The following is a 23,263-nucleotide window of genomic DNA, read 5'->3' on the forward strand; positions in this document are numbered from 1 at the left end:
TGTCCTAGTCTCTCACTGCTGTGGTTGTGCAGCAATCCAATGCCAGAGCTGTCGCACAATGAACGGCGGGGCCCGATCCCACACAGGGGCCCCAGGCTCTCGCCATCACAGCGGGAGCAAAGGTGTCTCGCCCACCCCACGCTGCCAGGGCCCGATCACAAAGCGGTGTCATTGCAGCCGAGTGGAACGGGAGCTTCGCTGTCGGAGCCCAGGGCGCGTGCCAGGGGAGAGGCGCGGGGGGTAACCTGAGACGCAGAGAAACGGTTCCTGCTGGCCCTGCCTCCCAGGTGTGATGGGCTGTGTCTCCGGCGCTGAGAGGGAGATCACAGAGCTGGCGCCTAGGGGCTGCCGGCTTCTGACGCACAACTGGTGTCTGCGATGTGTTCGATTACAGACGGGGACAGAGTCTGTCGGGTGAATTTCAGGTCCACTGGCCCCGGCTCTTCCCCCGGCATCCCCCTGTGGCCTGGCAGTGAGCTCTCCTGACTCTCGGGCCGCTGGGAGAGACAGCCTGAGAAAAGTCTCAAGTGGAGTTATCACTTTGCCTCCAGTTACCACTGGATCGCCCGAGTGTTTACTCTCCTGTCACCTCGGTCTGCAGTCTGAGAGGTCTCCCCGTCACTCACGTCTCCTTGGAGACCAAAGACTGGGGCCTGGGGGGGGTGGGTTGTTGACCAGAGGCCCAGTCAGAGGGACTGACCTCCACACGGTGCGGAAAAGCAGGGAGAGCAGAGAGGCAGGGAGCCGTGATAGACAGCCAAGCAGAGCTGAAAACATAGACACAGCAAGGGCAGCTATTCACACCCCTGACTCATCTTGCTACAGCCCAGTCCAGCACCGCTACAGCGTCAAAGGATTGTTTCGTTTTTTTGGTTCAGCTTCTGGTTTTAGCTTTTCCCAGTATGTGGGATGTCTGGAGCCCCACACAGTTCCTGCAATGCACAGACAGACACAAACTCATATGCCATCTTAAACTGAATGATCTGAATTGTCAACATCATACAGGTCATGTTTGAACACCTGCTTTTCATACATGTACTCCTACACTAGAGTCAGTACGCCAGGGCAGCACAGTCTGAGTTCCCAGAGCAGCCGCCAGGAGGCGCTGTTTACAGTATCGCGGTGTCTAATATATCACATGTTGCTTAATTTTAAATGAACACCTTTGGGTTTGTCTGTAGGCAGTGACGTTTAATTATAATAATGCTCAATTAAACTGATCTTACTTCAAAAGTATTGATTTGCACTGGTCTATAGGCTGAGATGCCAATAGTATACCATCCCATATCAAAAGGAAACGTGTTTTTGGCAAATTAAATTATTTAATAAAAACATACACAAAAAGTCCCTCATGACACAAGGTACGTTGTGATAACACACTAATGCCGTTATGTTCATTTAAAAATAGATATCGATGCCTTAATGATATGTCTATAAAGTTATATGTATAGATATAAAATAAACACTCAGCAGATGCGAGGATTGCGCCAGCTCGGAGCGGGTGCGCATGCGTGCTGCGGGCGCTGCGTCAGCTGGCCGGGAGGCGGTGTGTGCGCGCAGGGCAGCCGCGGAGCGCAGTGGAGACTCGGCGGCTCACGGAGCAACATGTAGCGCCGGGCGGGACGAGCTCTGACTTACTGCGCCGGGATTTGTGTTTTCTGGACAGAGAAGAGCCCGAGCAGCGCGTCGCCATGCGGCCCGAGCGCACCCCGTACCTGCTGCCGCCGCTGCTGCTGCTGCTGCTCCGGGCGGCCGCCTCGCAGTACTCCAGCGACCAGTGCAGCTGGAGGGGCAGGTGAGCCAGCGCCTCGGTGCTCTGTAGTAAACGGCGCAGTGCAGAGATTTACTCAAACAGCGCTGTGCACAGGGGATATTTCGGTACCGAGTCTGTAGTAAACCGCACCGTCAGCTGTACTGTACTGGAGGAGAAGATGAGCTTTTGCGCACCTCGCTAGTCGTGTGTGCGGCTGCACTGGGCACAGGGTGTGTGTGCGGCTGTCAGGGCACAGGGTGTGTGTGCGGCTGCACTGGGCACAGGGTGTGTGTGCGGCTGCACTGGGCACAGGGTGTGTGTGCGGCTGTCAGGGCACAGGGTGTGTGTGCGGCTGCACTGGGCACAGGGTGTGTGTGCGGCTGTCAGGGCACAGGGTGTGTGTGCGGCTGTCAGGGCACAGGGTGTGTGTGCGGCTGCACTGGGCACAGGGTGTGTGTGCGGCTGCACTGGGCACAGGGTGTGTGTCCGGCTGCACTGGGCACAGGGTGTGTGTGCGGCTGCACTGGGCACAGGGTGTGTGTGCGGCTGTCAGGGCACAGGGTGTGTGTGCGGCTGTCAGGGCACAGGGTAGCCACGGTGTCTGTGTTGCTGTACTGAACAGCACAGTGTACTCGCATCTCTGCCCGCAGTTTTGTATCGGACTTCATTTTAGTCTGTATTTCGGAAACTCAAATGAAAACACGGGTACTTTTTGTTTGGTTAATTTTGTTGCTAGGTTTTCTTTGTTGTAAGTTTAAAAACTGTGTGTGTGAAGTTTGTAACGGTGTTGGTTTCACACTTCAGTCATGACTTGCAGTCACAGTGGGGAGGATCGGGGGCTGTGCGGCGTGTGCGCGGTGTCGCTCGCTGGTGGCACTGGGGTGTCCTGGTCAGTGCTGCGGCTTGTTAATGCCCAGGCCGGCGGGTCGGGGTCCGTGCGATCACCAGAGCTGCCCTGTGAACTAATGCGAGCAGCGTGTATATAGGCTACTCGTATTTCTTATCCTGTTTGTCGGTGGTATTTAAATGGTGATTCAGTGGCTTAGGTTTAACACAACAAATATGACAAAACAAATCAATCAAACTGGAGCTGTGATGGAGCGGTTCTGGATTGAACCTCATCCTTGGCTGGCCGAGGGCACATGGGGAGCCTGGTCTTCAGACGCGCAGTTTCTCTTCACCGCACACTGAGCGAGTCGGACCCGCAACCGAGAGCAGCGGCTGTCCCCTCCGGTAAACCGAGGACCACGTTCACTCGGAGCCTAAAACATGACCGTAACTTGGTCTGGAGCTCCTCGGTGTCCCAGCGCAGACAGGCACGGCTCTCTAGCTGATCAATAACGGCTCCATGAGCGTCTTTTTTGGAAAAGGTAATTATGGTGCAGCCTTACGATCACCCAGCTGCAAACACGGGCGCCGCCGGCAGGGAGGTCGGTCTCCGGGCTGTGCGTTGCTTTGCTTGAGGTTTCTTGGACCTCGGCCTCACCTTTAGACTCGCCGAGCCGCCACTGACCGGGACCCGGGGTCTCTGGTTGCGTTCATGCTTCCCGAGGTGGGACCTCGTTTTCATGGGATGCATCCGTTATATCTGATTAAAGACTACATTCACTTTAAATCGATTTCTTCGGTATCCACACCACATCTGTGTGCAACATCGACTAAAACTGTATGCACTGGCTTTGGAATAGATTTGAAACGCATTGATTAAATCCACGGTTTGAATGTTATTTCTTATAGGTCATGATTACTCCCGTGTCTCACAGCTCTGGCAATTAAGTAAACTCTTATATAGGCTATATATGTATTTTTGTTTTTATTATTTGGCTTACAACACTTTTTAAAAATACAATTTTATATTTAACTTGAAATTTCCAACTGTTGCACATAAAAGCCTTTTATCTGGCAAATGATGAGTTTGATTAGTGGTTCAATTTAATGGAGAGCAGGAGGACAGTGGAGCCCTCGGGAGCAGTTCTGAGAGGCATTGCGGTGGGCTGGTGTTCCCCTTGCAGTCCCACTGCCCTCCAGCAGGGCGGTGGTGGGCAGTGCAGTAAACCCTGGCCTGAGCACAGCGCTGGAGCAAGACTGCTAAGACAGGCGAACGAGGGGGGAAAAAATGAAAATAAAAGTGTATTAGATTGAACCCATGCCACTCTGGGCTCGCATGCAACACAGCGCATTCGCTCAGCGCCCGTGAGGATCGCACTGAACGGGCTTCCACTTCACAGGCTGGAGCTGCGCTGAGAGCTCTTTGAATCCCAACCAATCATCTGTTGCCTATTAGCCATGTTCTGGGCCGAGGTTTCGTAACCGTGAACAGAAGAGACTTAATGAGAAACAATGCAGGGCAGGGGTGGTGAGGGTCATGTGGTGTTCATCACTGATGCTGCCGAGCCAGGGTCCTGCCTGACAGCACCTTTTGGGGGGGGTCACTGCTGTCCTCTACTTAATGCTGGGCTCCATAACAGGACTTCGCAGCTTAGTGGGGAAGTGTGGGGCGAGGGGCGGGGGGCCTGAGATGGTGAACAGTGCTGTATTACCTGCCTCTGCTACAGGTACACAGGAGGGACAGCAGCTGGGTGCCGTTTTGATCTGTTCTGTCACAGTAAACCGGCAATCGCCCTGGTGTCCCGGCCCAGCCAGCGACCCTGCCTGCCGCTCGGCTGCGCCTCTCTGGGGGATCGGCCCGTTTCAGCTGCTGTAATGCTTAGCTACGCTTCGTGTATTATTTTAACATCTGTTTCAAAACTCCCAGATGAAGCAATATACCAATTACATTTGGTGAAAGCATTGAGAAACAACAGGTTTTCATGTCTTTCTTTTTTCTTTTTCTTTTTCTTGTGTGTGAAATGTAATCGCAGTTTATCCAAGAAGATTAGCCAGGCTGTGTGCATGTGATCAGTCATGCAGCCAAGGGAGGGGGCGGTGCTGAGGGGAGTGCAGGGGGCACCGTTAGTAAGAGAACTTAATGAACCACCGCTTTTAAAGTCCCTCGGCAGTGCGGCAGTGCGGCAGTGCAGCACAGGGGTGTGGACAGTAAATGCACCCCCACACCAGGCTCCTGATCACTGTCCGCAACGGGTTGCTCCTGCGTTCGATCTTGTCCTGGATCAGAGCGAGCGTTTGCTGCACCAGCTGACTTCAGTTATTCAAACCATAGTTTCCCTTTGTTACTAAATGGGTAAATGTGTACCAGATTTACTGTACATCTTTGAATAATTAATGTAACAAATTCCCCATGACTACAGCAAAACACCCCGGGGAACTGCAACTGCACAACAACTTTTCAGATAAATATTTAGGTTTTTGTCTTGTTTAAACAGTTTTGAGTTGTTGGCTCTGAGTTAGTGCTTGACAGGTGTGACTGAGTGGGGCCATTTGGCAGCCTGAGCTGTGAGGCTGGGCACAGGACTTGGCCCATTTACCTGCCGGAGGGGGGACAGGGAGGGGCCCCGTGGCTCAGTGCTGCGCTGGTGTTTGATGACGGAACCGCTTTGCTGCCTGTTTGCTGCTGCTTTGTCTCTGAACACAAACAAACAAACGAACAAAAGTTAAACAGGGATGTCAGGGCTGGAAACCCACAAGCTACACAGATACCTTTTGAAGTCTGACTCAATGCCAGTGTTTTATTGTTGTTGTTGTCATGCGATGCCCTTTAATGTTCCCTGCCCTGTGCAGTGTGTGTGAAAGTCCAGTGCTCTGTCATTATCTGCTGTGCCTGTGCCTCAACTTTGATACAAAATTCTGTTCTTCATAAAATCAAAATGGCATGAACGAAAAGATCCGCATCCTTGTTAAACTGAGGAAAGGCAATCAAACTGTAAGCGGCGCCAGGTGGCTGCAGTGCTGGCCGTGCTCTACCCGTGCTCTCTCTGTCTCTTTCAGCGGGCTGACGCACGAGGCGCACGCACGGGACGTGGAGCAGGTTTATCTGCGCTGCTCGCAGGGGGCGCTGGAGTGGCTGTACCCAACGGGGGCGCTGATCGTCAACCTGCGGCCCAACATCCTGTCCCCTGCTGCCCAGCGCCTGGCGGTCTGCATCAAGCCGTCCGGCGAGTCCCGCGGCGCCAACATCTACCTGGAGAAAGCGGGGCGACTGCAGCTGCTGTTGCGAGAGGAGGAGCAGCCAGCGGGGCAGGTGCACTGCTTCGGCATAGAGGAGGGCAGCCTGTTCATCGAGGCCACGCCCCGGCAGGACATCAGCCGCAAGATCACCGCATTTCAGTACGAGCTGGTCAACCACCGTCCTGGCGCCGACCCCAGCACTGGTAAGATCCGAGGGGTGCCAGGGGGGTGGGGGGGGTGTTGAGTGTGAGAATGGCTGAAATGTCGTGATGACTCTGAAGGAGGGCAGTGCCATCAGGACTCTGTGCTCCATTGGTGCGGGGGGGTGCAAGCTGTAGGTCTGATTGATTTCCTTGCAGAAGCCCTGTAGTACTGGCTGCTGCCATGACCTCCTGCCTTTCCATTGAAAAGCACACAGAGACCCAGAGAGCTTCATCAATCCTCCTTCAGCCTCCAGGATGTGAATGAGAGTGTAGTGAGGGGAGCAGGGCTGTGGCCCCCAGTCTCTGTGGCAATGCGGTGCTGAGCTGTGCCGGTGCGGTCTGTACACAACCTTCTGCACTCTCCAGGCTATGAGCCTCTGCAGAGATGCAGGCGTCCCCGTCTTTGCTCTGTGAGAAATCATTAAGATCCAGGAGTGTTTCCAAGAGCTTTTCTCGGCCTTCCCGGGATTTCAATCTTGACTGCAGGGCACAGGGCAGTCTAACTGTGAAGCAGCTCATGTTAACTGGTGTATGAAAACACATGCTGACCAGCAGGACAGCTCTTTGCTCAAGTTCACTTGATTCAGACAGCGCTGATGCATATCCATATCTCCATCTCTCTCTTCCTCCATCTCTTATTCAAATTCAAAACGAGTTTTATTGGCATTTACACCGTTCTTGCCAAAGCAATTATAGATACAATAAAAATAAAAGAAATACAATAACATGATAAAAGGCTTAAAAAGCCTTACTCTTCTCCATCTCTCTCTCTCTCTCAGTCTCTCAATGGCGCTCAGGCGAGGGTGGGGCCGGACCGGGCCTTTGTTAGACATAGGGGCACATTCTCTCTGATGTTGTGCATCTGCAGTCCACCCTGTTGTGTTGTTGGTCTGTGATGTGGTCGGGTCGTTGCAGCCTTGGAAGACCAATCGGACTGGTTCTCTGAAAACGAGCACATCAGCCCGTGTGTTTTGTCAGCTGTGGTTTTTTTCCGCGGGGGTGTGAGACCCTGGCAGCGTCCGTCTGTCCTGGCGCAGAGCTGTGCCCGTCTGCTGCTGCGATCTGTACCGCTGTGGCTCTGTTAGCACGCAGTTTTTCTGAGCCAGATGTTCGGAAATTCCCTTGATCTCTCAATGGCTCCCAGCTCCCTTCAGAAGTGGTCTCGCGCTGAGCAGAGCCGCAGGACACAGCGCAGGCAGAGAGGGACTCTGAGCCGGCTGGAGGAGCCGGCGCATTCCTGTGGCTGCGTTTCATGTGACATGTGAGCCGGGCTGTGTGTGTGCGCTCGGAGAAGTGCGCGGAGGAGAGAGGGTTTGAAACGAAAATCCAGAACTCTGATGGCAGGGAGACATCAAAGGGTTTAACTGTCTCTCCTCGCAGTCAAGGCAATGCAGAGTTTAGAGGAGGGAGGGAAGGGGACCACTCCCCGGGTCCTCTGACCTTTAGCTCTGCTGCGGAGTCGGTCCCTCTCTGTGGGCCGAACCCTCGCCAACATCAGCCAGCTCTCCAATTGGTAAACAAAGCATCAGTCCCAGGCTGTTGAGAGAGCTGCCATTTTATGGTATTGTAGTGGCCTACAATTGTCAACAAGCATCTAATTAGATTCCATTGTGTTTTGTGCGACTCTTCCCCTCTCCCCTGTGTTGTGGTTTCGGGTGGTTCCCCGTGTGTTGCATGGCACCCGGAGGGGCTTTCCTGTCCTTTGCCATAATCATTCGGCACTGCCGTTTTACATACTGATGGCCTAGTTAATTAAAATGACGATCGTTGGGCCGTTTTATGCGCCACAGTCAGTGACACCACTTTCCTTCCAACACCGATTCTGATCAGAGTTCCTCCTGTAGTGGAATCGGCCCCCAGCACTAATTAAACAGTTTATAAATCGTAATGCAATAAAATATGTAAATACTAACCCAGTAAGGGACAGTGTGCAGTGTGGGGTGGGGAGGTGCAGTGCTGCTCTGTTGCCACAGCTCCCTCCCCGGGCTGCCAGTCCCGTGGGCCCCAGTGCGAGTCTGTGCTGTTTGCAGCTGCTTGTGATGTGCAGCCGGAGACTCTGCAGGGCAATTGAGAAGGCAGTGGTGAATCAGCGCGTGGCAGCTTCCTGTCTCACTGTGGGGCCGCCCCTGTGTGGCCCCCCCACATCTCTCTTTAAAAATAGTTTTTAATGTATTCTACATTTTCGTCCACACAGGTATACATTATCAATAAAAGAACATCAGTTACTTCATTATACAAAATTATCATCAAAAGAGATCAGTCCTTCAGTCTCTCTTTAAAAAGTGAAGAAAATTGCTGTATCGCTGGTCCGTAGAAATGCTCAGTGGCAGGACCGCCCCGGTGCTGTGCCAGGCACTGTGCCAGGTTAAGGGCAGTGCGAGCGCTGAGATCACCTGTCATGCCGCTCTCTGCCCATTCAGGAGCCAGCAGCACTGACTCTGACTCTGTGATTGGGCCCCAGGCTTCATCCTGAGGATCATTTAACTGCAGCTTAACTGTGACTTAAATGTACAGCTCCGCTCACACCCTGGTGTCCACAGCATTCCCCTGCCACTGGATCACAGTCGCCCCACCACGTCTTGTGCTGCTGAGCACAGGGTCTCTGACATCACAGAGGAGAAATAAACGGCAAGGATTCTGCAGTCTGTTTATTTTTATTCTCTCTCTCTCTCTCTCTCTCTCCCCCGACAGCTCCCTGCCAGCCCTGCAGTGACTCGGAGGTGCTCCTGGCGGTTTGCTCGAGTGATTTTGGTAAGTGAACCGAGCAGAGCACACCCGAGCCGAGGCCCGGCAGCCCGGCAGCCCGGCCGCTGATTCCACTGCTTCCGGTAGTCTGCGTGTGTGTGTCTGTAGTAATTTTTGTTTGGCTGCTCTTGCTTCTGAGCATTGGTTCACTGATGCTCTGGCCTGGTGCAGTTAACCAGGCCAGTGTCTGTGGTGCAGTTAACCCCTGCCCTTTGCCACGGCCCTAGACTAATGAGCCCCCCCACCATTCCTCTGAGCACTGGTGCGTGGTGCTGGTGAGCAGGAAGCGTACCGTGGCAGAGAGGCCAATTAAAGCCCGGAGGGGCGGCACCTGACCATCTGCTAATTAGTCTAGGAGGATGGGCCCTGCATGGCCCTCGATCGGCAGGGGAGCTGAAAGGCTGGTCAGGAGCCCCGGATCCCCCTCAGTCTTTAGTGGGCTGCTCACAAAGGGCCCAGCCAGCTGAATCGCAGTTAATGTGGGGGTTTGGGTGCTGGAGCCAGGCCTCGGCCCGTAGTTCCTGTGGCAGACAGAGCAGCACTGTGCACTGGGGGGCTGGCCCTTCTCAAGTCTGCGGTGCTACTTTTCCTTTTTTCCCCTTTTAGTTTTTTTGTTTCCTCCCTTTTTCCAGGGCTGGAATCCAAAGTGTCTTGATTCTGTGGCTTTCGGCGTTTTGTAGCCAAGAGCGAAAGCTACTGAACCACAGAGCAGCGGAGCTAGGATGAGGATTTGGGGAGGAATGTGCTTCACTAACGCTGTGAGCGATCAGTGGATAACTGTGTACAAATATAAATGAAAAAATGTTTAAGTACAGAAGTTGGCAGAACTAAAGAGCAGGTAAAGATTTTGTCCTCCTTGGCAGTAAACGCCTCCCTCTCCCTCTCTCCAGTGGCGCGGGGCAGCATTGTGGGCGTGCAGGACGAGGCGGAGCAGCACGAGTCGGTGATCTCAGTGTCGCTCAGCCGCCTCATCCGGCAGAAGAGCCGTGTGTTCGTGCCGGCAGGAGGGCGGGCACCACATTGGCGGGGGCAGATGCGCACACCTCTGGAGTGTGGCGTGAAGCCAGGTGACGGGGACTTCCTGTTCACCGGGGCAGTGCGCTTCGGCGAGGCGTGGCTGGGGTGCGCGCCGCGATTCAAGGACTTCCTGCGGCTGTACGGCGAGGCGCTGGACCGAGGCACCAACCCCTGCCACATCGACACCGCCTGACCCGCACGGCGCCCCCCAATCAGCACTTTCCCCTCAGGCTCGGCCGGGGCCCCAGGCCAGGGCTTGGATGGACGGACGGACAGACAGAGAGTCTCCTCACAGCCCGACGCACGCGGCCCTGCCCGGCCCACCCCCAGCCAGCGATGGAGGTACCAGCTCTCGTGGTTGCCAAGCAACACCACTGGACCGAGACTGCTTTTACAGCCACCTTTTCTTTTGGAGACGAAATTCTTAAAACGTCTTAAAAATCCTGAAAGTCCTCCTGCTGCGGAGCGACGTCTCGAAGGCAGCGGACCATGGCGGTGGCCGGCAGCGCTCCTGTAAATCGCAGTGAATGTGAAAGACATGACAAAGTGCTTTGTAAAAAGCTTGATGTACAGTTTGAAGTTGTTTCTTATGACAGAAATGTATGAAGCTAAACCTGCTCTGTTGCTGTATTGTTATGAATTGTGCAATTTCAGCCTGGGATTTTTCAGGCTGATAAATTGTAAAGACTTTAATTCCAGAGAATAAAGACTTCCTGGAGGAAACAAACAGCTCATCTCTCCCCAGTGTCTCCCTCTCCCTCTCCATCTGTATTGTTTCACCTCGTTTCCCGCTGTCCACTAATCCTGTGGTGGGGGGTGGGGTGAGGGGAAAGGTCAAGGAGCAGGGGTCGGAGGTCAAGTGGAGAGCTGCCCTGTGGATTGCTGCTGCCAGAGAGAGCCCTGTAGTTGCCCTGCTGGTCTGGTCTGGTATGTGAGGGGCTGTGCAGCGATGGGGGTGGTGGGGGCTCAGCCGTGGTGCAGCGCAGGCAGGAGTGTCGGAACAATGCTGGCAGCCGCTGGAATCCCAGACATGCGGCTGTGTCACCGTGAGCCGCCCCGGGCCCTGAGCGCTGAGTCCCTGTGCAGGAATGTCAATGGCAATCTGCTGCTGCCTAATCATGCAAAGTATTCCCCCTGGGGGGCCGACTGACAAGGAGGGAGATCTGACTACCCCCCCAGCGCCCTCAGCCCTGAGCCTCGAGGTGCTCTGGTGTCTCTGTGTTTGAGCAGCAGCCATTTACTTTACTTTAAAGGGTTCTGTATGAGGAGTTTGCCTTGCCGGCCTGCAAAGGGTTAATCTTGTGTGCCACATCAACAGCACCCCCCCGCCAGCCTTTACAATATGTTTTCTTTGTTAAAATAAATAAATAAGCGAATGGATGGGATTAATGAATCTGACGCGTCCTGTCGATTCCCTCTCTGCGCCTTGTGCTCCGCAGGGCGGCTCTTCCTGCCGCTTCAAAGCCTCTTTGTTCGCTCAGCTCAGCCCTGGCAGGGACTGGGGCAGCGCAGCGGGGCGGCCGGGGGCAGAGGAGGGAACAGGGGCAGCGAGGGCAAGAGCCCTGCCAGTGCAGCCTCCCTGCCCCCTCCTAGGTTGCTGTGCCCATCACCCTGCCTCTCCTTCAAGTTCAGAAATCTCCAGAAAATACATTTACTCCATGTTATGACCACTTTGATTTAAGGAAACCAAGAAAACCTAAATAAAATATTCTATTTTATATATATAGTTATAAATACAGCTGTGAGCTTGCCCAGGGTGCTCAGAGGCCCCGTGTCCCCAGTGAAGGGCCACTTCTCCCCTCACTCTGCGAGCTGACCCTGCGTCCCGGAGATCAGCTCCACGCGGAGAGACATGGCTTATAAACAGAATCTCTCATGTGCAGCTTGTCAACGGTATTAAATGGCAAATGTTTAATAAAGCATCTGCTATTCCCTGCGCTACAAACAGGAATGGTGTTGATGTACTGAGCGAGGGGTGAGTGGGGGGTCAGACGCCCCCTGTGGCTGCAGCTCTCGGGGTCCTTGACGCAGCAGCAGCGGACAGACGCCTCTCTCTGACGGAGGCCCTGTGACTGAAGTCTCCTGTCTTGTCCAGGTTGTGAAACTCACAGAGCCAGTGGCTGTTGTCAGTGTAGAGGAGCACAGGGGAAAGAGTGGTCGGGCTCAGGGCAGTGCCCTTGTGTCCACAGAAGGAAATCAGGATGCTCCCGCCTCCTCACTTGACTGTGGAAAGTTGGCCCTAACAAGGTATAATTACTGCACGAGTCACTGTAGAATAATCACAGGGTCCCTCCTGGTCTCTGACACTGGTGTACTGTCTGTCTGTCTGTCCCTCGAGTTCCTGATCCAGTGAGTTTTTGCTGTAGTTGTATGTCTTGTGGAGGTCAGTGGCTGGCCAGTCCTGACAGTGCCAATGGGGCTCGGACACAAATCTGGCCTCACAGTCACTCCAGCTATAAAATACACAGATATTTTTACATCCGTTACAATTATAAAACCGCACACATTTTCCTCTGCATTAACCTAGTAATTTAGCTGCTTGCAAAACAGTAGCATCTGATTGGGAATCACAAGGACGCAGTGGAATTGTTGTGGAGGCAATCGTGAGGTTATCTGCCAGAAGCAATAAAGATGGAGGAGAGCGAGAGCGAGAGGGTCCGGCAGAGTGCTGACGACCGCAGCTCCTTCCAGGCAGCCCGGGACGGGACGGGGGCTGGATTGTGACATTTTAGCCTCTCTGGGAAGTGGTGGAATCCCAGGAATTTGTTGACTTTACACACCACTTATTAAGCTTCTCCCTTCATTAAGGGAATCAATGAAATAGTGTGTGGCTGCGCGTGGCGTGGCACAGAGGGCCCCTCGGCAACACAAACACAGCCATTCTGCCGGCATTCCTGCCGCCCACACGGACGCACAAAGGGCCGGGCAATGGGAGCTCTTTCTGCCGCATCAGCTCCTGCCCCCCATTGGGGCATTAACCCTTTCGGCACTGTGGCAGGCATCCACACAGAAAACCTGCTTCCTAGATACCCGGGCCATGTGAGTCCCTTTCAGAGTCTTGGTCAGGGCTGGAGGCAGGCAGGCAAGCAGGTGAAGGCAAGGCTGAGCCAAGGCACTCTCTACCTTCTGGAGGCTGATTTACAGAGGGAGGGAGTGAGGGAGAGCTGCTGAGTGCTTTTTAATGACCTAATAAAGGGGAAGGGGTCTTCCTGGGGAGGGGCAGGCGGTGACATAGCTGTGCCCCGGCCGGTCAGACCATAACTCTCAGTGCTGCACCCTCCCCCCCATCCTGTGTTTAATGAGGAGCTCAGAAGCTCAGTAAACCCGGCCTGTCTCCACAATCGCAGGCAGTCAAGTGTGTTTATGGGGTCAGTGGAGCTGGAGGCCATCGGGCTGAAGACCACGGCCGGCCTTCCAGCAGATATAGCTGCAGGGCGTAGGGGAGGGTAACTGGGGGAGGGTTAATCGGGTGGGGGGGTTGCTGCCCCAGCTGGGCCTCCTCCTCCAGGCTGTCTGATCTGGCTGGGCAGTAAACAGCCCCCTACACCTGCACTGAGCAGGAAGGTCAGACTCCATTCCTCTGCAGACAGCCTTTCACACACGCACTGTGAGACGCACTGACTGGAGCCTGGCACACACGCACTGCATGCACACGCACTCTCTGCCACCTCAGGCTGCGCTTAATGCCTCTTCAGACTCTGTATTCCTTCCTATCTATTTATTTGTTTGTTTTTGTATTTATTAATGTATGTATTTCCAAACAGACGCCCTTTCCCAGCCAAACCACATTCCAGAAACACACTTGTCTGTGTTCTGACCGTTCGGGTTCGGAGGCCTCAACTGCGTTTTAAAGTCTGAGGAAATGTTTACCTGCTGACTCCTGGAGCCCAGCGATGTGTGAGTGTGTAACAGTGGCTGGGCTGTGTTGGTTTGTTTGCATTTGCTGTGCATTCACTGCGCAGTTGTGTGTATGTTGTATAGTTGTGCGTTAACTGTGCAGCTGAGTGACTTCCAGGTCTGACTGCCCGTGTTGGACTGAACTCTGCGTCTGGCCTCCCTGCACAGCCCCCCATTCCGCCGGGTCGGGCCGCAGAACTCGGGCCAGAACAAAAGGTCTGTGTGTGGCGGCGCTGAGAGGGACCGCTGTGACCGGCATCTGTTTACTCTTCCCCGGCACAGCGCTATTTAACCTGCGCCATGGCAACGCTTGACTATGTCGTCAGGGCAACTGGTTTCTCATGATGTCATTCCTTCCTCCCCCCCCACACCCCCCCACCCTGGATCAAGGGAGATGAGACATGAGTTCACTGTGCACTTGTGTGTTTGCTGTGCAGGTCATTGACTTCCAGGTCTGCTGTGCATGATTGTATAGATTGTATAGATATGGCAATTATCCTTGCAAATGAATTGTGCACATGCATGCAGTGTGTGTGTAGTGTACAGGGACAGACACACATATACACTCATGCAATGTGCGTGTGTACAGGGAAATACCCACACATATACACGTTTGCGGTTTGAGTGTGTACAGGGACTGTCTGCTTTGCTTTGCTGTGCATCGTGCTTCATGTGGTCTGTTGTTATACAGTGAAGCAGAACGACGGCACGAGACACAGCCACTGGGCCACAGGGACCGGGAGTCAGGGTGGCACAGAGCGCAGTGTAAACACAGTCTCTGTCCTATGACACGTCTCCTCGGCTCCTGCACTGACCTCTGCGTGACCTCTGAGCCACATTCCTCCCGCAGCCGGGCTATGCTGGGCATGTGCCCCATATTAACTGGGTATAATTAGCCTCGTTAGCCGGGCCTCTTCAGGTCAGGGGCCCCCAGGCTTTCCAGTGTGCTGCAGGGAGGGTTGGGAGCAGGTGAGCAGACAGAAACAGAGCCCCCCGTCCATGACTTGTAGAGCTTCACTCTCACTTTCGGTGCACAGTCAGTAACACAGATACGGCCCCTCTTCAGCCAAAACACAGCACAGTTTAAACACGCAGACTCACATTGAACCCTGTAACTGCTCTGAGCTCACACAGGAGACAGTTCCCGGGGGTTTTAGTGGGCTGCACTTTGCTCATGTGAAACACTAACGCAGAATGCCCTCAGCCAAGAGATATAATACAAATTGCTTCATCGCGCCTAGCGTTGCTGTGATCTGATCTAACTGGATAGGTATCCCCACACAAACTGGTAATTGATTGGTTAAGTGCATCAGGCAGGATTTTCATGTGACATTTTAATCTTCTTAAGTGAGATTTATCCCGGCGACTGGGATTAGCGCTGATGGAAGCAGCGAAGGGCTCCTCTCTCCCTCACTGCGCCGGCCAGGGATCAGGGCACCTTCCACCGCTCTCTGCTCTGCTTCTGTAAGGCCGTCATACAGAGCACACTGCCACACGCCCCCGCACCCCCACGTCTCTGCACATATATCACAAATATGTTTTCTTTTCAAAGCCTGTATCGGTGGAGACAGAACTGATCTTTTGCACGGCATCGTAGCACAGCCCACAGGCGGCACTGATGATCAAGGGGAGCCCCCCACTCCTCAGAGGGGTCCGCACTGTGTTTGTAGAGCTCCCTTCCGCAGACCAACCCTCCCTTCCCTTCCCAAGCGTCGCAGGCTTGTCAAAGTCATTTCAGTTTTTCCCCACAGAGGCTGGGCTGCTGTTTCTCATACTCTCGCTTATAAAAGTGTCAGTGTCAGGCTGCGGCTGCTCTGTTTGCTTATTATAATGAGCACAACAGCATTGCTGGAGCAGAGGGGCCCCCCATGGCAACGGAGGCCGCTGATGTAACCCTGCGTTCACAATCCGCGGGGGAGAGGGGCTGGCTAGGGGTCCACTCTGCAGGGAAGGGCAGGGTATAGAGGGGAGGCACAGCAACGTCCGGCGGTACTGGGATTGATGGGGGACGTGTTGGGGCTTGTTTGCGCCAGGCGAACACGGCGGCCATTGTGGGCAGACAATGGGCCGCCTGGTGGGGCAGCACAGAGGGCAGCACGGGAGGAAGCAGCCCGGCGCAGACGGATGACTGGGGAGCGGTGAGGCGGCGCTGGGATACGGGTCGAGCACCCGGGGGGCTGCAGCCCAGGCTGTTTGCTGTGGGGCTCCTGTGTTTGAGGAGGGCGGCGGTTGATGGATGTGCTGCCGGGACGACACAGAAAAGCCGCCATCCATCACCCTGCTTCCGGGGCCGGAGAACACACAGTCCCCCCCCACCCTCATTCTTCACAGGAGCCACAGTTGGGCTCTGCTCTCAGTTGTTGCACAGGACTCAGGCCGGGCTGGGCTGGGTGTTTGCAGTCACACAACCATGTGCCCGACCCAGAGTCCTTCATTCCCACTGGCTGGTTGAGGAGCTCTGAGCCGTCTCAACACACTGGTCTTTGTGTGGCACTGTGTGCAGCCTGCCCACTGACTCTGTAGGCATTTCACTCCCACACGCCCCCACATCACACGCTGAACAGCCGCGCCAGGGCCAGAGGGTGACATCCTCATCGATTTGCTCGAAGGCACTCCCTGCCCAGGGCGACTGTGTGTGGCGGGCCTGGCGGTTTGTCTTGGGCTGCAGCCTGAGCTTAGTGACGGCAGGCGGGGATGAGTAAACGCACACGTCCGCACAGTGCAAACACACAGACTCACAAACACGGTCCACGGAAACCCAAGCCTGACAGCAACTGCACCACTCTGTCAGCCCAGCCCTGCGAAGCGCTGTACCAGGGCTCGGGTGTCAGGCCTTGTCAGCAGTCCCTCCCCTGCCCCACCCCCCAGCCCCCGACCCACCAAGCCTCAGCAATACCCCCCACCAAACACACACAGCTGTGTCTGCATTCCCAATGCAGGCCCTGCCTGGCCCTAACGAGGTGTGAATTTACCATCCTGAGCTCAAGAGCAACATTTGACATGAAGTGGACGCCTCATAGAGTACATCAATAGACCTCTACTAGTAACATGTCTGCGCTCTTGGGACACGTGTGTGTAGATGCTCACGGGACCAGGGCTGAGAAGGGTTAGTGGGGGTCAGTGTGGAGACCAGTCACTGGCCCCCTCCAGACCAGCTGCCCCCCATCCATGCACATAGGGAGTGATTTATTCGGGGGGCAGCAGGGCAGTAGCAGAAACACTGAGATCAGTGAAACTCTACCTAGCATGCCTCTCTACAGCTCCACTGACATTCAGCACAGCCTGACCCCTCACACTCACTCTCTCTCACTGACTCACACACACTCACCCTGCGTTCACGTCACCAAGTGGTTTCTACCGTAATTCCCACAGGACGTGAACGCAGGGTCACTCTCACACACACTCACACACGCACACACACACCCTCCCACTGGATTGATCAGTGTGGAGGTCAGTCTCAGTGGTGTGGGTGCTGTCAGTCCTCAGTGTGTCTCCTGGCCCTGGGGTGGGGGGGTCCACGGTCACACTGGCCCGGATTACAGACTCAGCTACTTCAGCTTCGGGTTTCATTCTCTTTGCCCCCTGGAGTGCAGCCAGGTCAGTCAGGGGTCAGGGGTCAGCACCTCTGGACAGCTGGGTCTCAGAATGGACTGGGCTGGTTTACATCCTGGCCTTTGGCATGGAGTTGGCTATAGGAAATAAGACGAAAACATTAAAATACACACATACTCACCCACACACACACACACACACACACACACACAGTCAACACAGTGTATTGTAATTCTTGACACATTAGAAACTCTGAATATGTCCACTGTGTTCATATGACTGAAGACCCACACACACCTTGTGGCGATCAGGGCTCTGCGCAAGCAGAGGGAGCTGAGGAATGTCTCTCTTATCCTCCTCTGATAGCGGCCAGATCCCCAGACTGCACAAGGTCAGTGTGTGTGTGAGGGAGGGACAGGGCTATCTCTCAGCCGGAGCAGCAGGGCGGGGGCAGACACAACACAAACCAGGAGCCCCTGACACACAGCGCAGCACCGCGGGGCCCTGGAGCTCAGGACCTGCAGCCCACATAGGGGGTTTATTTATTTATCAATTTATCAATTTATCAAACGGGCCCGTGCCGATTATTGTGAGGAGCGTGTGTCCACTCACTAGAAAAGACCAGCCCCTGGAGGCCTGGCTTATCCCCTTCAGACACTAATGCCTGGTAGAAGTAGTGTCACACATTGTACAGACTGGTGAACAACAGGGCTGCAGAAATGTGTTTTCATTTATTTTGTTTGTGCAGAAGGCCAGCTATGGAAGGCCTTGTGTTTAAAACATCTCTGAGAGGATAAATATGAAAGATAGCAGTGCAGGGGGAGAGACAGGCAGGGACTGTTGCTCTTGGCAGGGCGTCGGCCGTCTCTCCCATTGCGGCCGGGCGGGCAGGCGGGACTGAGGGGCTGAGTCTGCATTAGGGGTCCACAGCCCCAGTGTCTGGCTGGCAGTAAGGGCCCATCCCTGGCTTGCTGCAGCCTGACCCAGCCTGCACCCCTCACCCTTTTGTGCTTGATACTGTGCAATGTACACATCAGTACAGTGTCCAGGCTGCTCGGTGCACAACACAGCATGTAGTGATAAATATGTCTTTCAGTGCAATGGAGAGTAATAATTGGACACATGTAGAGATGGGGGGGTCATAGCTGAGTCTCCCTCTCCCTGCCAGTGCCACCCCGAGGGGGAGGGGCTGTGACTCAGGCAGGAATGTGCCGCATGGCAGTGCGGCAGAGCCCAGCGCAGCTCCCAGCCCGGCTATGACAGGAATGTCGAGGGGCTGGGAGAGGCAGTGGGGTCCGAACTGTTACCCGTTATCAAATGTGCTGACACTGAGATTCCTACAAGCTCCCCCCTACCCCCCACCCCCAGCGCTCGGATCGCTTAAAAAGCGATCTCAGGTTTTTACTGCCGCAGGAGGAATGTTAAGCTCTTCACCCCTGATGGTTTCTCGAGCAGAGAGATGCAGTGTGACAGTTGAGCTCCCTGATGCTGGGCTGTGTGCTCTGGGCTCTGGGCTTCGTGCACAGTGCCCATGCCTGGCTGTGAGCTGCAGACCCAAACCCCAGCTGCAGGCGCTGTCCAATATGCTGCCCGAGCCCCTGAATCGCCTGCATTTCATTTACATGGTTTACTTTTGAATTTTGGATTTCTCTCTGTCGTCTATATGAGTTTGCTGTTCTTGTAAAGAAACCAAAGCCAGCCTCCCATTTCCTCGACGCTTTGGCTTCGGGACCAGAGGAATGCCTTCACCCCCGCTCCCCCGGCCCCCCGCCCTCGCCAGTTCTGTTTGCTTTTGTAAAACAATCCGTCCCCACGAGTTTCTGCGCCCCGTTTCTCTCGCACATATTTCTTGAACTTCGTAGCCCTCCATTCCAGACATCTGGATTCAATACTGGCCTTGATTCAGCTCATAAAGATTGGAAACACAGCTCTGTGGAAAGTGTGTGCAGGGGGGGCGGGGGAGAGATGACTCACTCTGATATCATACATTCACTCACACTCATATCTGCCCAAGGCAAACCTGCTGTTTACGTCTCCTAACCAGTTTGCAAGAAACAAACGATTACAAACCCTGCATCTAGCGCCAGCTGTCAGGGAGGAAGATGAGGGGCAGCTGGGGGGTGAGGACTGCCCCACTGGGCTGCCTGGCACTCCCCCTCTCCGGGGCAGGTCCTCAGTGCAGGAGCTGTGACTCTCTGGGCTGCATCTGTGTCTGTTGGGGCCCTGGTCCTCTAAGCCACACCTAGAGGACAGAGGGAGCATCACACAGGACCTCAGGACTGGTCTTCTCTCCTTCTCCTACTCTTCCTCCTGCTCTTCCTCCCCCTCGCCTCTCGTGCTGTGAGGCGGGGTGATACTCTCACTCTGCCGAGACTCCGCAGGCCAGGGGAGCCAGGGCGGCATTCCCACGCAGCAGAAAAGGCAGGTTCAAAGAAAGAGTCCTGCATGATTCACTCAACATTAAACTGCACCCTTGAAATGCATATATTTATACATTTATATACAAGTAAATAAATCATATTTAAGAAATAAGAAAAAAGGAGTGATTGATGGAGCTGGTAATGGTGTGAGAGTCACCCGTGGGAGCTGAGTCCCACTGAAGGAGCTGCAGGAGTTGGCAGGAAAGAGCAGATGTGTCAGAGCAAACAAACTGCTACAGGAACTGAGAGAGGGAGAGAGAGAGAGAGAGAGAGAGAGAGAGATGTGGAGAAATAGCAGAGAGCAACATCCCGATATCCTGCAGCCCCATTTTAAGTGGTATTGTTTGTTTTCTTGTTATATAAGCAATGAGACTCCCGAGTGTCTCCGCAGAGCAAGGTGCCCACGGGGCAGTGATCACATGCCCCTCTGCTCCCCCCACCTGTCCCGCCACAGCTCTGGGACTTTTCCACCGCTCAGATTCCGATGCACCCCGTCTGTGTTGCTGGCTTCAGTTTGAACCGCACACATGTTTTTTCCACTCAGCATCGAGTGACACACACCGCTCTGCCAGTGCTGCTCTTTTCCACACCATTAAAGCTCTTCTGCTAAGCGCCTATAATGTTCCCTCTTCAGTGACGGCTGGCGGTTAGCGGGAGCTGCTTCCCAACGCATGAGCTGACTTTGCAGAGTGGCTGTTATTCCTGGAACAACAGTACAGAGATGGTTGAGGCCGGGATTAGGAACACGTCCAGGTTGTATTGTATTCCAGGAACATTAGACACATGGCAAAACCAGGTTGTGTCCTTTTGAACTGTGTCTGTTTCCTGCCATACCTTTACCAGGGCTGCCGATTCCCCCCAGCTCTGAAGCCCCATCGTGGCAGTGGCTCCACCCTCATGGTGCAACACGCAGGGAAGCACAGCTCTTCAGGAATGCACAGGGTCCCTGTTATGAAGCTCAAATGTTATTTTTGCTATTGATTTAATTTATTATTTCATGTTATATAGGAGTATTGTTGCTCGGAGTGTTTTTTGTGGCACAGAGAGGTTCTGTGACCGAGGCTGTGGATCTCTGGACACCAGGGGCTCCGAGCTGAGGAGTCAGGAGTTCAGAGCACACTGAAATACACACACACACACACACACACATCACACACACTGAAATACACACACACTCACACACTTAAATACACACACATAACACCCACACACACATACACATACACTGAAATACACACACATAACACCCCCCCAAACACATACACACACACACACACATCACACTCACACTGAAATACACAAACATCACACACACATACACACACACACTCTCACACACACTTAAATACACACACACTCAGGCTGCTCAGTGGCCCCATGCTGTATGCAGTAGGAGGGTGATGAGGGGTCGGCCCTGTCTGATCCAATCAGTGCTGTTCCAGTAATGACAGCGAGCTGTGCGGCCTGAACACTGTGGACTGCTGTTCCAGGGGCCCCGGGCCCCAGGGAGCCATGCCTAAGCAAGCAGCCCAGCCCAGGGAGGCAGGGAGAGCCGGCACAGCAGCACTGACACACAGAGCCAGCTGCTCTATCACAGGGCAGCGGTCACGACACAGTCACCGTCACTGCCCTGAGCACATCACACAGAAAAACACACACCCCACACACCCACACCCACACACACACACACACACACACACACACACACACACCACCCCACACAGACTAATCTAATCATTTTCACTAGTTAAACATCAGAACAGACCTATAAACGGCTGAGTTTCAGTAGAGGGCCAGGTTTCATAGCAGCACAGTGGGGAGCTGAGTGGGCACAGGGTCCTTCACCCTCACACTGTGCTCTGCTGGGACTGTCCACACTTTGGAAAGCCCTTCGAGATGGTGCAGAGTCTGAAAAGGCGCTATATATATATTTATATGAAGCTCTCTCACACAGAGGAGTGAACCTCCTGCCCCCACTCTGTTTCTCCTCCCCCCTCGCCCATCCCCCCCAGCCCAGTTTCCAGGATTAGCGCAGTTCTCTGAAGTTCCCCTGCCAGAGATTCGGGCTGCCAGGTGTCGGGTTTCAGTGCGGTTGCAGTGGGAGTCAGGCGGGGGTCAGCGCACACCCCGGCCCCCCGCCAGGCGCTCTGCTGTTTGGATAACTAACAGGCGCAGCAAAGACCAACACTGGGGGCTGGAGGTGTCTGGAACAATCAGACCTGGCCTCAGAGCAGGGAAACAGCACAAGACAGTGAAAACAGAGAGACCCCCAGGTGTCTCAATGTTAGTGTGACCTCAGATCCATCATGCAATCAGACCCTGTAAGAGCAGCCTGCCCCAGTAGATACAGTGTGTCAGGTTTCAGGAGGTCATCACAGAGAGCAACACACGCAAACAGTGTCACACTGTAGTGTGATTGGCTACAGCAGCTAAGTTGAATAGTGCAGCCGCTTGATTTGACCAAATCATTACAAATTACTAATCAATCATTACAATCAGACAGAGGGATTGGGAGGAGTTGTTGTCGGAAGGTGCATCAAATCATTCAGTGTGAGTGTGTGTGAGTATTTCTGTGTGTGTTTGTGAGTGTGTGTGTGTTTCAGTGCGTGTGTGTTTGTGTGAGTGTGTGTTTGTGTGTGAATGTGTTTGGAGATGGGTGGGTGGATAGTGAAGTTGGCTTCAATGCTGACGGGCATCAGGTGTCTGAGGGGAGGCACCACTGTGGGCAGGGCAGGCGTTCTGTGTGTCGGGGGTGCAGGGCAATGGCCAGGTGTCCAGGTAGCCCAGGCAGTGATGGCACACGGCGTTCACATGCCAACACATCCCCTCCCATCCACTGTGACTCAGCCTGAGCAAACATCATTAAACACACATCAACAAACACACAGAGCCTTTCAGCCCTAAACACACATCAACAAACACACAGAGCCTTTCAGCCCGGCCGCTGAGGTCACCCATCCTGTCCCAATATTTGTCCTCTTGAGAGCCTATTGATCTCAGGGAGGCCTGACAGATAAAAGACTGCAGATCCATCCCTAAATGCAACCCTATTGTGAAAATACTTTTCTTTCTGCTCAGTTCAGCTGTTTCCCACTTCACACCCGGGCAGACTGCTGCCCTGTGCTGCGCTCCCGGGTCCCTCTCTGCCTGGCAGCCTGACCGCCACCACTGATACTGCATTTATAACAATAGTATTTGTAGTGTTAGTAGTAACAGAGTTAGAGTAGTAATAAATACTATTAATTACAAAATTACACTCACTATATTAATCCAAATAGCAGTAGTAGTAGTAATAGTAGTAGTAGTGTTTAGGTTGGGAAGCAGTGTGCTGTGTAACACTAAGCAGGTCAGTAGTTAGTGGCTGGTAGCTAATAGCAGGCATCCTATGTTATGATGTAAGTTAGTCTTTGTAAGTATAACAGTTAGCGGTATAATAATAACAGACAAGACTCCGCATGTCCTCTGAGACAAGCAATAATAACGCAAGTCTGTCCGCGCAGTTTCATGTGTTCGGTGTTTAAACTGGTAAAGACTGGCGCCTGGTGGCCGCTTTGCGCATCACACCGGAAAAGATGCCGGAAACTGTCGTGTTTACTTCCGCTATGTGGCCA

At 53.9% G+C, this 23,263-nt stretch overlaps 1 protein-coding gene across 1 annotated transcript; it reads left to right on the forward strand.

Annotated features, from left to right (window-relative positions):
- The first annotated feature begins 1,523 nt into the window (after window positions 1-1,523).
- On the forward strand, window positions 1,524-10,512 carry LOC136749663 (meteorin-like protein). Its single transcript, XM_066704138.1, has 4 exons — window positions 1,524-1,795; window positions 5,639-6,021; window positions 8,713-8,772; window positions 9,657-10,512. Exons 1-4 carry the CDS (start codon window positions 1,692-1,694, stop codon window positions 9,974-9,976), a joined length of 867 nt encoding a protein of 288 aa, XP_066560235.1. The 5' UTR covers window positions 1,524-1,691; the 3' UTR covers window positions 9,977-10,512.
- The last annotated feature ends 12,751 nt before the right edge of the window (window positions 10,513-23,263 follow it).

Source organism: Amia ocellicauda, chromosome 5 (genome assembly GCF_036373705.1).
Source record: "Amia ocellicauda isolate fAmiCal2 chromosome 5, fAmiCal2.hap1, whole genome shotgun sequence".
Lineage (NCBI taxonomy): Eukaryota > Metazoa > Chordata > Actinopteri > Amiiformes > Amiidae > Amia > Amia ocellicauda.